At 38.4% G+C, this 14,371-nt stretch overlaps 2 protein-coding genes across 2 annotated transcripts in view; both read left to right on the forward strand.

Moving 5' to 3' along the window:
- The window catches only part of enpp1 (ectonucleotide pyrophosphatase/phosphodiesterase 1), a 39,283-nt gene extending 34,972 nt beyond the window's left edge, over positions 1-4,311 (forward strand). The window contains exons 22-23 of the mRNA XM_079255020.1: positions 1,275-1,419; positions 1,935-4,311. Coding sequence (XP_079111146.1) covers positions 1,275-1,419; positions 1,935-2,087 — 298 coding nt within the window. The 3' untranslated portion in view covers positions 2,088-4,311. The remainder of the gene's footprint in view (positions 1-1,274; positions 1,420-1,934) is intronic.
- A 2,692-nt stretch (positions 4,312-7,003) lies between these two features.
- Positions 7,004-11,897, forward strand: sytl3 (synaptotagmin-like 3; the record flags this gene model as incomplete). Its single annotated transcript, XM_079255073.1, has 13 exons — positions 7,004-7,104; positions 7,478-7,687; positions 8,283-8,350; positions 8,611-8,662; positions 8,754-8,817; positions 8,904-8,976; positions 9,390-9,517; positions 9,647-9,769; positions 9,990-10,159; positions 10,242-10,338; positions 10,427-10,597; positions 10,819-10,922; positions 11,777-11,897. Exons 1-13 carry the CDS (start codon positions 7,007-7,009, stop codon positions 11,895-11,897), a joined length of 1,479 nt encoding a protein of 492 aa, XP_079111199.1. The 5' UTR covers positions 7,004-7,006.
- Positions 11,898-14,371: the final 2,474 nt, after the last annotated feature.

Raw genomic sequence — 14,371 nt, forward strand, 5'->3', positions numbered from 1 at the left:
AACTAACCTTCAGGGCTTTTAAACTGTTTAGCTATGTGTAGTTCATGTATATCTTTATATTAGAGCAACTTTTAGATGCAGCTCTTGTCCAAGTACTTAAATTCCACGTTATGTCATGCAGCTCTGCATCAGACTGGTAACAAGCCGTTGATTTGATTCAGGTGTGTTGGACAAAAGTTGCATCTAAAAGTTTCAGGATGGTAGATCTGGAGGACCAAACTTGGGAAAACCAATGTGTTTCATCATCACCAGCATTTTACACAGGGGGAAATCTATTTGGTCCTAATTTCCACCTCTGTGGAACTAATGTGGGAAAAGACTGGAAAAATAGTCAAATGTTAAAAAAAAAAAAAAAAAAAACAAAGAAAAAAAAAAACTTTGTCAGAGAAACAAGTGAATTTGGAAAAAAGTTACATCAGCCGGTCAGCAGATGCAGATCCAGATAAACTGTTATTATTTAACACCTTTTCGGTCCCATGTCTCTTCTCATAGTTAAAGTAATCTCAGATATTTAAATAGAAGTTAACTAGATCTTTTTTCTTGAATTTTGGAGGCTTTCCACGTCTTATCTAAACGGCTTTTTCAGTTCTGTTTGATAAACTTAAAGTACCAGGATACATGAAGATTAGTTCGATGTCCCGTGGAGTCCTGTCCCTCCAAATTTCATGTACCATAAATACTTAAGGAACTAAAACAACTGCATCCAAATCACAACAAGTCTTTTTTTCTTGGGATTTGGCATCAATATTTCAAGATAACGTCCCTTTTCTTTTTTCTTTTTTAGGTTTAAACTCAGATTATGTAGGCCGTATTTATACAGTTTATTTACATTTATACACACTGGTTAAGTCAACACTTTTGCAATATTATCTGGCCTCTAAGAAATGTATTTTCTCTGCACAGAAGCCAATGCCGTGGTTGTGGGAGACCTCTGGATTTCTTTAGAACATACTTAAACTCTTCTGGCTCTGTTTGAAAATGTCCACAGTAATAAAGCTGTTTCTACATCCAGATTAAATCACGTGCAAATCAGAAAGTGGTGACATTCTGCGGGTTGTTTCGTCAGTTTTAATCAAGTAGATCCAATGACATGACTTCAACCCTACAGAAGCAGAAAAGCAGGGTTTTTTTTTTTTATCCTATAACCAGATAATTCGAGTAAAGTTGAAGCCATTAACACTTTACTTTGTTAACTGGAGGTACACAGCTTCTCTTTGCACGTGATGAATGTAGATGCAGACGTTTGTTAAACCTGTTTACTCTGGTCTCTAAAGGAACAAAGCTCCCATCCCAACACATTTCTACTTGATCCTGACGACCTGCCAGAATGCAGACTTCAACCCCCTTGACTGTCAGGGTCCACTTCAGGTCAGGTCCTTCATCCTGCCTCACAGACCTAACTACACAGAGATTTGCACTGTGAGTACCCCCGACTCATCATTCACACACTGCTTCTGCAAAAACAAGGTGGCCGGCATTACGGCAGCATCTTAAACACGTCTCGTGGTTTAGTTTAGTTTATTTAGGATCCCCATTAGCTATTCTTCCTGGCGTCCGACACAATTATGACATAAAAAACAAAAACTTGTAAAAAGTTACACAGCACATCAGCACTTCAGTTCAATCCTGGAATACAAGCTGTATACATATTCAAATCCATCTCTTTACATCCATTTTTACACACTAAATGCATGCATGTCATGTCCATTCATGTTAAATCGTATCATATAAACTATTCATTCACAAAAGTATGATTACTCATAATTGGATATCAACCTGTATATTTGATTATCTATAATACAAATCTTCTAGTAAACCTCTATCCATATTATCTATTTGTTTACTGTATTACACATACATTTGTATTTATTATACTTTTATAACCAAACCCTTATAATTATAAGTCTTTATGTGATGTCTTTGTTTCTCTCCAGCACATGTCAGACGTGACGTTCGTGGAGGATTGGATGCAGTTTCACACTGCTCGAGTCCGAGACATTGAGCTTCTGACAGGACTCAGTTTCTACCACGACAGGTTATCAGTGGAAGAGACGCTGCAGCTCAAGACATTTCTAAACACTGAATAAAAGCCAGAAAAGATTTCTCACAAAGGTTTGATTCTAAAAGGAAAGACGGCCATGTTGGTCTGCAGGCTGTCAACCCAGTAACCAGGATTGACAAGTAACTCACTTGAAAAAGTTTCCTCTTTTCAGATCAAATTGATCCCAACTTGAAATTCCGTCTATCTTTTTTTTTTTTGTTGTTGTTGTTTCTTTTTTTTTTTTTTCCAATTACAAAATACATTTGACAGATGTTTCCTGTGTATAAGCTATGCAGTGATTGTAGAGTCTGTTGAGGATTTGGAGGATTTTGTTTCAAAGATCGATGACTTCCAAGTTTTTTCCTCAAACGTCAAAGTAAGACTAAAAATAAAAGGGAAAGAAAAGCGCTGACGAATGGAGGAGCGATTCGTGCCACGGATGAATTTGTTGCCTGAGATACCACCTTTGTCTGGATCCGAACATCTGGAAACATTTGTGGTTGTTGAGGGAATCTTTCCACACATCTGGAGAAACAGCCATAAAAAGTTTTCCTGCTGCCAAATGTACTTGTATTTTCATCTTTTTTTCCAACAGTGTTATTTTTGTATTTTGTACGTTTCTACCATGTCTTTCAGTTTTCAGTGTGTGTGTATGTGTGTGTGTGTGTGTGTGTGTGTGTGTGTGTGTGTGTGTGTGTGTGTGTGTGTTTGCATGGATGGATTATGAGCTGCGATACAAATGTGCAGCTTGACTGTTATGCTTTATTTCATCCCACTATGGTGTAGAAAATGAGATAAAGAAGGGGTTGCCGTTGTTCCAGTAACATTTACAGAGAAACCATCTTGTTTTTCCAATCCAATCCACTTTATTTATTTAGCACATTTTATCAACATAAACAGTTTCCAAAGTGCACAGAATAAAACAAAAAGAATGTTACAGTACTCAAATATATATTAAAAAAAAAAAAAAAAAAACAAAGTAATAAGCTTAAAATCAATCCCAATAAACAGGTAAAAACCAATAAAAAATTTATTAGAATAAAATAAAATAAAAAGACAGAGAGGACCACACAATGTCCTTACAGCATTATTACCTTACAATTACAATAATAATGCTAAAAACCAATAAGTAATTTAATAAAATGAAATAAAATAAAAAGACACAGAAGATCACAAAAACAATATCTTTATACCATTATTACGTTAAAGCCTTTAGGTTCTACCCAGAGATGCTGCTGGTTGCCTTCCTCCTTCATTGCCGAGCTGCAAACCTGAAAAGGACTTAGTAAAAGCCTGTTTTAGATCATTGATTTCATGTTTTTTATATTCAGTCTATGGTTTAAAACCTACCATGGTTTCTTCAGTTTGTTACAATTTGCACCACTAGATGTCACCAAAGGCAACGCACTGGAACTTCTTATAATTACAGGTTTAAAGAAGTTATTTAATCATTGTGTGAACTTAGCAAAAAGGTGCTATTACAGTTTTATTTGGAAATTAAAATGCAGAAATATTCAAAGCTGAAAATATTATCAACATTCTACCTAAACTCAGGTAATTAAACTTAAAATAAGGCTTATTAGAATAATTTGTTATACAGTAACATGTCAGCCTTTCTGCCATTGTTGGCCACAGTCACCCATTCATGCCACCATCGCCCACTGATGAGCAGATGTGTATAATCCAGGTGCCGTAAAGTAAAAGTCCTGTTCGGCAGCTGTTCCAATCAGTCAGTAAACCAGCTTAACTCCACTGCGAGGTCGATGAGCCTGGTCGTGAAAACACCTGTTTTAAATGCACAGTGGCATCGGTATCCAAAAACATGGCAGGACTCTTACCTTATGGCACCTGCAGTTTAGAGGTCAGTATTTTAACAGCATGTTTCTACAAACTGGGATCAAGGAGTTGGGAACCAAACCATTGATCTTTTCCTTTGTTGACTTTTATCTCCTAAGCTATAGCTTACACCACTGTGTGTGTGTTTGTTGTCGCTTTTGCTCATTACTGCATTTTGGGATATTGTTTGGTAACTCTCAGGTGAACTTTAACTTCAAGAGAGGTTGACTGAGCCCAGAAGCTCCTTTAGTAATCCATCCATGTATGTTTGTGCAAATGTAAGTTTGTGTGCTGATATTATTTTGGGATCAACAAAATCTGTTCATTTTTTTAAAATCTTTTTCACATTGATTTCTGTTATTTGTTACACAGTTTCTTCTCAGCACTGTGATAGTTACAGGTTTGAAAATATTTCAAATATAAAGAAAAACCTTCAGCGCTGACTTTGTGACTTGTTTTTTTTTTGTTTGTTTGTTTGTTTTTAAACTTTTATTTGCACCAAGCAGAAGCACATAAAAACTCCTTCTTCGCATTTTCTTACCCCTCTGGAAGAGAAAGTAGAGACGCTGTGTAACTATCACTTGCTCTGTTAGAGCCCCTGCAGTGCAGATGTGTGAAACACAAAAAGGAAGAAAGCTCTGCACGTTTCACACGGTGTACACAATCTGTCGCTTCCTCATCCAAACCCCAATGGCTATGCAATAAACTAGAAAGCAAGATTTGCAAGGTGTGTGTTTGAGTAAGCTCTGCACCTCTGAACTTTATAGAAACCTTGTGGTCTTGTCTCAAACTTTTCTTTTGAGGTTATTGTTTTGATGAATGCATTAAGCCTCAACTGGTCTGACACATCAGGATTTAGTGAGAAAATGTGGTACCTGAATGGTTTATATTTGCCACGTGCAGCTTCACTGTCCGGTTCCCCTGACCATCTTACCTACGTGTTGACAAATGAAGATTAGCTGGGGTGTAATTTTAGTGTCTGTAAAGAACTTTTTTTTTTTTAAAATTTAAAAAAGCTATTTAAATTCATTGGAAAAGCCACAGCTTAGTTTCATTAACTCATTTTCTGCAGAGAATAATGAGGGACTATTCATGTAAGTTTAACAGAGGTTAACCAGAGTGTTGGTTAGATTTTTTGTTATGTGAGTGATACTAAGAAAGCTGCTGATGTGTCTGGAAATGAATGCAGAGCTAGCTTGGGGCATGCAAGTCACTCATTCGGGTCTTCCAGGAAGCTCTGGGTGGGTAATGCGTTCAAAGGCTTGCAGTGACGAGCTTAGCTGTTCTCACAACACTCAGAAGCCATATTTGGGTCTCAGCGCAATCAGTCAGTGTTGTACTGTTACGGCTGTGGTCAGGCTGATATGGTCTTTAACCTCCTCTTCTCGGATATTAAGTCAGTCACCACTGAACGACTGACAATCTGAATCATTATGGTCCTTTACACAGCAGAGGCGTTTGTGAAATGAGTGCATTTGTGCTGATGTAATGCTTGGTATTCCTGACTTGACGGCAGTCAGATCATACAGAAACATAACATGTTATCTTCACCTCTTCTAACACCACTAAGCATCTTTTCTTCTTTATATTTGGTTAGATGTTTCAGGACAACAGACAAGAGATAAAATCTGCCCCCCCCCCCCCCCCCCCCCCCCCCCATTAGCCATAAAGCCTAATTACAGCTGACTGATTGTTTTCTCCAGGCTTTCTGGCAGCTCTGCTCAGTATCAAGCACAGGGTCTTATCTACAAATGCAGGCTGACACCCAGCTATTGAACCGGCTGTTTCTTTACTGCCTACCAGTTGTGATGCGTCTTGCTTGGAAATTATAAAAAAATAGTTTGAAATTTTAGGAAATTAATTTGTATGCTATTGTCAAGACCACTCTGATGTTTGCAAAGTTAATTTCTAACATCATTCACCATAATACAACATGATCTCGTCATGGCATAAACAAGCCACTTTGTATAAAATGACTTTTCTTGTCATTTTATACACATTTTTTTCGTCTTGTGTGTCATCTCCATTGTAATCTTCTTTAGTTGTGACTTTTCCACGTGAAATCCAGTGAAATAAAACAACAAATCAGTCTCAAATTTGACCTTGATAGGAATAACTGGTTTGATAAGAGGCAAGAACAAAGAAATGGCCTCGCAAATTCCCAATAACAGCAGAAACGAACACATAAACAGGGCTTTAAAAAATGCACAGACATCCCATAACATGACTGCATGAAAACGTGAGCCATAACAATGTTGTGAAGCAAGGGCACAGTCACACTCCCAAGCTTCAGGCGAGGTTAACGTACTCATGTGTGCTTCCTTTTTAAACACACCTCAATACTTCACATCCCCAATTTGAAACATGTGAAATCTTACCACAAGTAACTCCAAGCCAAAAGCAACTATTTTGTCATTAGAGCAGACAAGAATGCTGTCAATTCCTTCAAAACAGTGAAAAATCACATTGTCCATTAAAAAAAAAGCAAAGAAACTAGGTCACAGGCACATAAGTCATCAATAATGCAAGCAGGCCTGTTGGTATTTGGTTTGTTTTGCAGGCATCAGTGAAGCGCCACTGCACTTCCTGCTGCTGAGGAGGCAGCAGCGGTTTACTAGAGGAAGGACTGAATACAGAGATGACTTGTGACACTGACAGGGGAGAGAACTGGGAGGATGTTAGCAGCACGATTGTAGAGGAAAGGAAGTCCATTTTCATTTGAAGCTTGAAATATGACATAAGACTCTGAGGTGGTGAAAGTCTTAAAGTACCATGAAGCTGAATGTCCACATCATCACGAAGCAACTCACAGAAGGGTATTTCCACAGACGGTGACATGGTCATCAGTGGAAATGTAATGTGGGCTCTGAGAGGGATGGGTCACTCAGTGGAGATGTCAGTCAAGAAGAGGGAGGGGTTTTACTGAATCAGAATAACCTTTAAAAGCTCTTTTAATTCAATCTTTCAGTTTCAGAAGACAAAAGAGGAGGTCTGAGGGTGGGTCCAATAACAGGGAGGGGAAAAGACGAGAGGAGAGGAGGAGACACTGAAATACATAAGGCAGTGCAGCAGAAGGGTGGGCAGTTAGAAGAGGACTGGTGACAGATGATTAGAGACCGTTTATAAAAGATGGATTTAAGTTTCCTTGAAGTCCTGGAGAGAGAAAGAGTCCTGGAGGTTCTTCAGAGAGATAAACAGCTGCGAAGCATTGAAGAGGACAGAATCAGGTGAGTCATTTTAAGCAACTTGTGTTTGTTCTGTGGTAAAAGAGAAATTTTGTGATGATCAAGACAATCATTTATGATGACACTGGTTTTATTTTTTCCTCTCAAAACGTGGAGACGTGAAGTTTTAATTCAACCAGTGAGCTTTGATAGACAAACCTCAAGTCAGCTTTGCCCTCATTTAAGATGCATAACCAAGCAAATCAGCAGTATTCTCACATGATTGACAGCCTGTAGATTAACTAAGATTTTTTTTTTAAAAATCACATTTATTGGCAGGGAATTGTGCTTTTTATAGAGATGATCAATGAATGTTGGAAAGATGCTGTGGCTCTGACAACCACAGATCTCCATCTCTGCACGTGTCATATCTCAGGAGGATGAAGTACGATCTGCAGGAGTTGCGGAGGAAAGGTGCGAAGAGTTTTGCCCGGCAGTACGGCGAGCGGACCTGCGCTCGCTGCCAGAGGCCGCTGGGGAAGCTGTGGAACTCGGGCGCGGTGTGCCGCGGCTGCAGCCACCGCATCTGCAGCAAGTGCCGCGTCGGAGCCGCCAACTGGAAGTGCACGGTGTGCCACGCGTACAGGTGCGTGTGAGACCGGTATCTCGTGAAAAGGTGTGACTCAGTGGGCAACAACCGCTGAATCAAATGACTGTGGAGACCAGAAGCAGCATGGTGTTGCGTGTTGGTTATGGTAACTGTCTGACGTCACCTTCTCACTTTTACGCCCCTTTTAATGAGTTGAAGATTCTGGTGAATGAAGCCTCCTCTTCTGGGTTCTCCTGATGCGTTGATGAAGTGGGAAATTCTTGCAAAATCACGTGCTGTAATCAGTTTCTTTCTGAGTCAAAAGCAGAAAAAGGAATGATAAATGAGCTGAATGGGGATTTCAGCTGATGTTCTTGTGTAAAGCAGAAAATAAAACATGACATAATGGTGTAATAATCACTTAGTAAATCTGTTATTAACATAGCTGCTGATCATAAGTTGAAAGTCACATTTTCTGCAATAGGTTTGTTTATTTGTTAATTTTAAAAAAAAGGTATTTCTTCTCTCTCTTCAATTTATTATTATTTAAATGTTTTTTTAATATGTCAAAGCAATAAATGTCAGCTTGGAAATAAAGAAGAAATAATGCTAATAACTAATCATTTACCTTCTGATCATTTCCTCTTCACAGAGAGGTGAAGATCAGGTCCGGTGATTGGTTTCTAGAGGAGAAAGTCAAGAAATTTCCTGCCATCACAGGTTTGTTCAGACTGCACACACACATACACACACACACACACACACATATGGTCATCAATCCCTGATATCTGGTCAAACAACGCAGAGCCATAAAACATGAAGGACTCTTGAAGCCTTTTAGGCTGCAACTGTGTCACTGTTTTATTTTTACTATATTGTGAAACTCTTTAGGTAAAAAAAAAAAAATAAATTAAAAAAAAAAAAAAATTTAATAAAAGACTAAGTGTAAATATTTAATTATAACATTCATGTTTTTACAGACAAATATGAGACGGTCGGGGAAAAACTTTTAAAGGTCTACAATGTGCTGAGGTAGGATTAACCTTCATGGTGATTCAGGGTAATTTGTTCAACAACTTCTTCCTTTAACATCTTCTTTTTGTGATTTTGCTCTGTTTCACAGTTATATATCAGTTGTGCCTCCCACTCCCCCACCCCACTTGGATAATTCATTCATGACATCTGGGGTAAAGCAGTTTAATTTCACCATTACTTCACAAACTAAAATTAAACCTATAAACTAAGTTTCGTCTGTGCTTCTTTTTATCTGTAGGATCTGAAAAGCTCAAAGCCTTTCACCAAGTCTGTGGAGAATCTGATGGTGTCCTTTACAAGTCATATTAAAAGTAAGTTTGTCATTCGATGTTATTACATGATTGACATTTGCTGATCTTATCATTTAGGTACGCATAACAGCTCAGGTCATTGTCGCTGTGAGAACGTGCTTATTCAGCATTAGAAGTCTCACTAACTGTGGATGACACAACAACCTCTTCTGCCACATTGAGGTGGACAGGCGTGTAGAAATAACCACATTATGTACCTAAACTAATCGATGCATTACCAAAAAAAAAAAAACCCCAAAAAAAAAAAAACCTTTGATGTCCCAGAATCTGCTGCATCTGTAATTAACAGTGAGTGAACATGTGCTTATGTGCCACAGATGGGTTTATGTTTTAATTTGTTACACAAGTCTTGAACGAACATTCATTTTGTTTTACTTTTCCAGTGTTTTAAGTGTCCAACTTTGCCTTTGTAGAGATTTCCACGTCTCAAAATGACGTGCGAGAAGACTTGCTGACAGTCGACAACTGCAGAAAAGGATCATATTCTCACTATAGCATCCAAAAGAGCCTGTCCGACACAGACATCAGCAAATCTAGTATCGTAAGTCAGTCTCAGCCAAAGTAAAGACTTCATTCTGATCATCTGAGCCACAACAGTCAAATAACTGTGGGGTCAATGAGATGCTGTAGATCAAATATCCTTTTTTTTTTTTTTTTTTTTTTTTTGCAGCTCTTTAAAGTCCCAAGTCTTCCCAACTTGTTCAAGAAAAGCAAAGACAGTGACCACGAGGGCTATTCCACCGGAGCTGAAGAAGAAGCTTCATTCAGTTCTGAACAGTCTGGAGGAAAGAGAGTAAGTTAAAGCAGATGATAAGAGGAAAAAAAATCCCCTGCCAGCATCCTGCATCAAAGTATCAGATTTTGTCATTAAGCAGCCACATATAAAAAAAACAAAAAAAAACCTCTCTATTACAGTTGTATCACTCTAGCTCAATCTAGCTCCCTCATATCTAATCCATCTCTACTTCAAGAGATGAAATGATAAGCAACATCCTGTGTTTTTGCTCATTTAGGGCAGCAACAGCAGCATCAGCACAGACTGCAGCCTCTCTGAGAGCATGTCTGTGGCTGGGGAGCTGGAGCTTTCTGTGGCCTACAACTCCAGCCGCCGCTGCCTGGAGATCCGAGTCGGAGCCTGCAGAAATCTCACTTATGGAGACACCAAGAGGAAAAAGTGTCACCCGTAAGGATGACTTTGAATAAATGTGTTCTGAATATTGTTCAGTATTCAAACCAAAACCTTATTTTGCATTTATGTCATGTAGATACGTTAAACTCCATGTGCTGCCTGATAAGAGCTGCAAAATGAGGACGTCAGTGAAGAGAAACACAACAGATCCTGTTTATAATGAAGTTTTAAAGGTATAAAAAAAAAAAAAAGGGGGGATATTATATAGCTGTGTCATGCTTAGTTATTCACTTTGAAATCAATTCCTCTGTGCTTTCACAGTATGACATTGAGCGCCATCTGCTGTTTGGAAAGAGACTGCAGGCCACTGTGTGGCATTCAGGGACTCTGAAAAGGAAAGTGTTCATTGGTGAGGCGCTCATCCCACTAGACGGCTGGAGATGGGAGGACAAGGCCTTGCAGTGCTCCAACTGGTACCCACTGTGTCCAAAGGTATAAAAAAAACTCGATGAAGCATCATAACTTGCAAACTAATATTGTCTGATATATTAAAGTGGGGTGTGCCATGCTTGTCTGGTTTGATGTTTATAGTGTTTCTGTATCATAAATGTTGTGCAAAGTTGAAAAGTATGCTTCAGATTTAATGCATCCTAACTTTATGAAGCGCCTTGCTTGTCTTTTAAATCTTCCCTTTGTCTTTCTGTGTGCTTCAGGTTGAAAATCCAGATGGAGGCACCATGGAGCATGAAGAGGTAGAACTGCAGGCTAGAGTCAAACTCAGCTCCACCAATCAGGGTGAGCAGCTCAGCTCTATTAAGTATTTCACAACAACCTGCGTCAAATGACTTAACACCATTTCTACATTTACATTCAAGCAGATTTTCTTCAATATGCACAAAAAATCTTGGCGTTTTTGCACAGACATTGCATAAATACAAAACATTGGCTTTGTGTATAGAGAGCTTGAAGTAATTTAAACAATAGTCACACATAGGTTTCACTAAAAGCTACTTTTCATTGTTTGGATTTGGGTCAAGATCAGCTGAATTTGCTCATTTGACTTCAGTTTTAATCCACATGATCAGAATATTGAAGCATGCAGTCAACATATATCAGTGAATTATATAAAGTACTTTCTGATAGTTATGGTCATCATCTGTTAGTTCACATAACAGCCTATAAGTCAGCCAACTTTCTTCAAAAAGATCAGTGAGTTGCACACATAGAAAGGAAATTAAACATGTAAATCTCTGCAAGGCGTCAGAAAACCACATTTAAAAGGGGGTAAAACACAACATTGGCGCAGCCATCATCCCCCCCGTTTTTTTTTTTTTATTTATTTCAGCACTAGAGGTCAGAAGAGGATCTCCTTTAAACTCTTGTATGAAGGCGGGAACGTCTCTTCCCTCCCGCTGAGTCACACGGCAGTCACCAACTTACTGTCCTTATCAAAGATCACCAACACCTTCCCTTTAATGCAAACACTACTCAGAACACCTGCGTCAGAGTGCAAATACCCTCAGTGTGACTGTGTGCGTCTGTTTGAGCCTGCAGGCCTGCGAGGTGTGTTGTGTGTTCTGGTGTGTGCGCTAAATGAATGCATCTAAGGGTTAAGTGTTCAACAGGCGCGAGGGTGTGGTAATAAGCCATTTATGTGTCTGTTGTGTGTAGGTGTTTAGAGAATGAGACAGCGCCCACCTCTGAAAGCAGAGAGGACGTCTCATTGGCTGCTCCAGGATGTCTTCCTGAACTGGGATCTGTGGGATCAGAGCTTCTCCTGGGAATGTCATGAATGTGCTCTAATAACGACAGAGAGGTCCTTTAAAACAGTCTGTGACAACACTTTACTTTAACTGCAAAAGCAATCATACTTTATAAACAATTATAATTAAATAACAACATATTTACATATTCCTGTGAATTATTTGTTATATTATAATATAACTAAGGTATATAGATATATTTTATACTCATATGATTTCTGAAAACATATCTATTCTACTTCCTTTTAAAAAATTATTACAATTATTATTATTAAAGGCCATAGTTAGTCCACATAGCTGATTAATTAATTATTCAAGTTACATTCATTCATTTGTTTTTCCCATTCAGACAGATTTACACCCAGCCTTGTTCTCTCCTGCTGATGGCATCTGTTTTTCTTAGATAACACAAGTTTAATTGTGAAAGACATAACCAGAGAAACCATTAGAACTCTTAACTCAGTGCTACATCACATTTAGCATTAACTCAGCAATGTGATTATACTTCAAGTTCTGGTTACAATCTGGAAATTAACCTAAAGGTTGAGACTAATTTAACACATCCGTGTGGTGCTATCAGACTTGGCTGTGAAACGCAGCTGTTAAAAGAAAAAAAATCTTATTATCTTTAAATTAACACAATTTGAACAAAGATATAAGAGCATTTTAGACACAAATATCAAAAGTATGGTGAAAATGAAGAACCTCTAGTAACTGCTGGTTATTATCTTGCTATAAAACTCCACGACTAAGCTTGTAATCAGGTTCTTTGTAGGCAAAACTCTGTTTTTCTTTGGAGTTTTCTCTCTAATTTTACACAAAACTGCTCAATAATAAAGCTAAATATAAACAGTACATACATAACAATCTTAGCTATGTTTTTACTATTTATCTACCAGCAAGTTCTACCATTGTGTCATGACTACAGTGGTACCTGTGAAATGAAGAGAGAGCTACCTGTTAAAACTGCACCAGTTTTGACCCATCAGAGAAAAAAACCTTTTGCAGAATGGAAATGTCTTAAAGAGACAGGAGTTGGAAAGAAGGAAACCAGATGCTGTAGCAGTGCACAGTGTGAGGAAAGCATGAAAAAGTTTCCAAGTTGTAAAATTATTATCACGTAAAACTGTCCTAATACAATACGGTTTTTAGCCGCAATTGTTGTCACTCATGAATGTGTCATGATCGGAGTTGTGTAAAAGTGCATAAATGCATGTGTTACCAACCTGCTTCCTGCTTCTAACAACAGTTAAAGTGAAGTGTTGCTCAATCGAAGGAGTTGCTCTCTTAATTCGCAGCAGTGTTTTACATGTCATGCGCTTCTGGCAGGGGGAAACATCTCTGCAAATAACATGAAATGGATCATTTGTAGCAAATAAAATCTGGAGCCACACCCGTCCCTGAGGGGAAGCGGTTCTTTCAGATGGAGACTTGTGGGCCTGTCCGCCTCTTCAGCGTTTCCTCCTGGACAATGAGGCCTTTCTTGTCTCTGAGGAAGCAGCATGTGAAAGACTTGCTCAATCTCTGGTTTCGCTGTGCCGACATGTTGCCGTGGAAGGAGCGCTTATGTCACTGACCTGGAATTCTTTGTTCTCACAAATCACCATGGCAACCGGGAGCCCAACAAGTAGCATCACCGGTTCAACCGGTGGAGAACAAGACAACACTCAGTTTATTTAAGTTTGTTTTCTATTTAAATTTGCAAAACTGCACTTTATCTGTGAGGATTTATTTTATTTCAACTGTCAGCTTTCATTGATGAATCTGATATGTTTATTTATGACCTGATCTATTTATTTCTCAACTGCAATTACACCTGTGTGTTTATAGTCATAAGCTTCTTGGGTTGTAGCATTGCTTTGTGCCAATTGCTTTCTTAATGCTTGAACTCTTCATAGTACAACACTCCTGTACTGTGCATGATCATTTTGACAAGTTGGGGCTGTAAAGTTCCCACCATCTAACAGACAGATCCTTTTTTTGGACATCATGGTTCTTTCACCTTAAACTTCAACCCAAATCATTAAAAAAAACAAACAAGTTTTAAGTGTGCACAAAGCAGTCTTACCACAAGAACACAGAAAAACAAGGCCAGACACAGTTAATGCACTCATTTAAAAATGTGAATAAGACCGATAAAACCGTGTCATTGTTTTGTCTATAAATTTATTAAAGTCTGTATTTTTCACCTGATTGTCATGTTCACCATCTGAAGTTCGTCCTAAAATAATGTTTGTGTGGTTGGTTGGTTTTAACTTAAGTTAAAATGCATCAGAAACTTGCTAAATTCCTGTCACTGTGGGAAAGCCTCAGGTTTGAAAGATTTCATGGTGATGTCGTCAATAAAATGATCAACGAATCATTTTATTGATTAAATCACCAGTCTGTAAGTCATGCAATCATACTGGAAATTCATATTGTAAACAGACATGTTGAAAATATAACTTTGGACATAAAGTAGCAACTATCGTTCATAAGGTGAACATAGTAAACACACTCAGGA

This window comes from Telmatherina bonti (assembly GCF_933228915.1).
Source record: "Telmatherina bonti genome assembly, chromosome: 16".
Lineage (NCBI taxonomy): Eukaryota > Metazoa > Chordata > Actinopteri > Atheriniformes > Telmatherinidae > Telmatherina > Telmatherina bonti.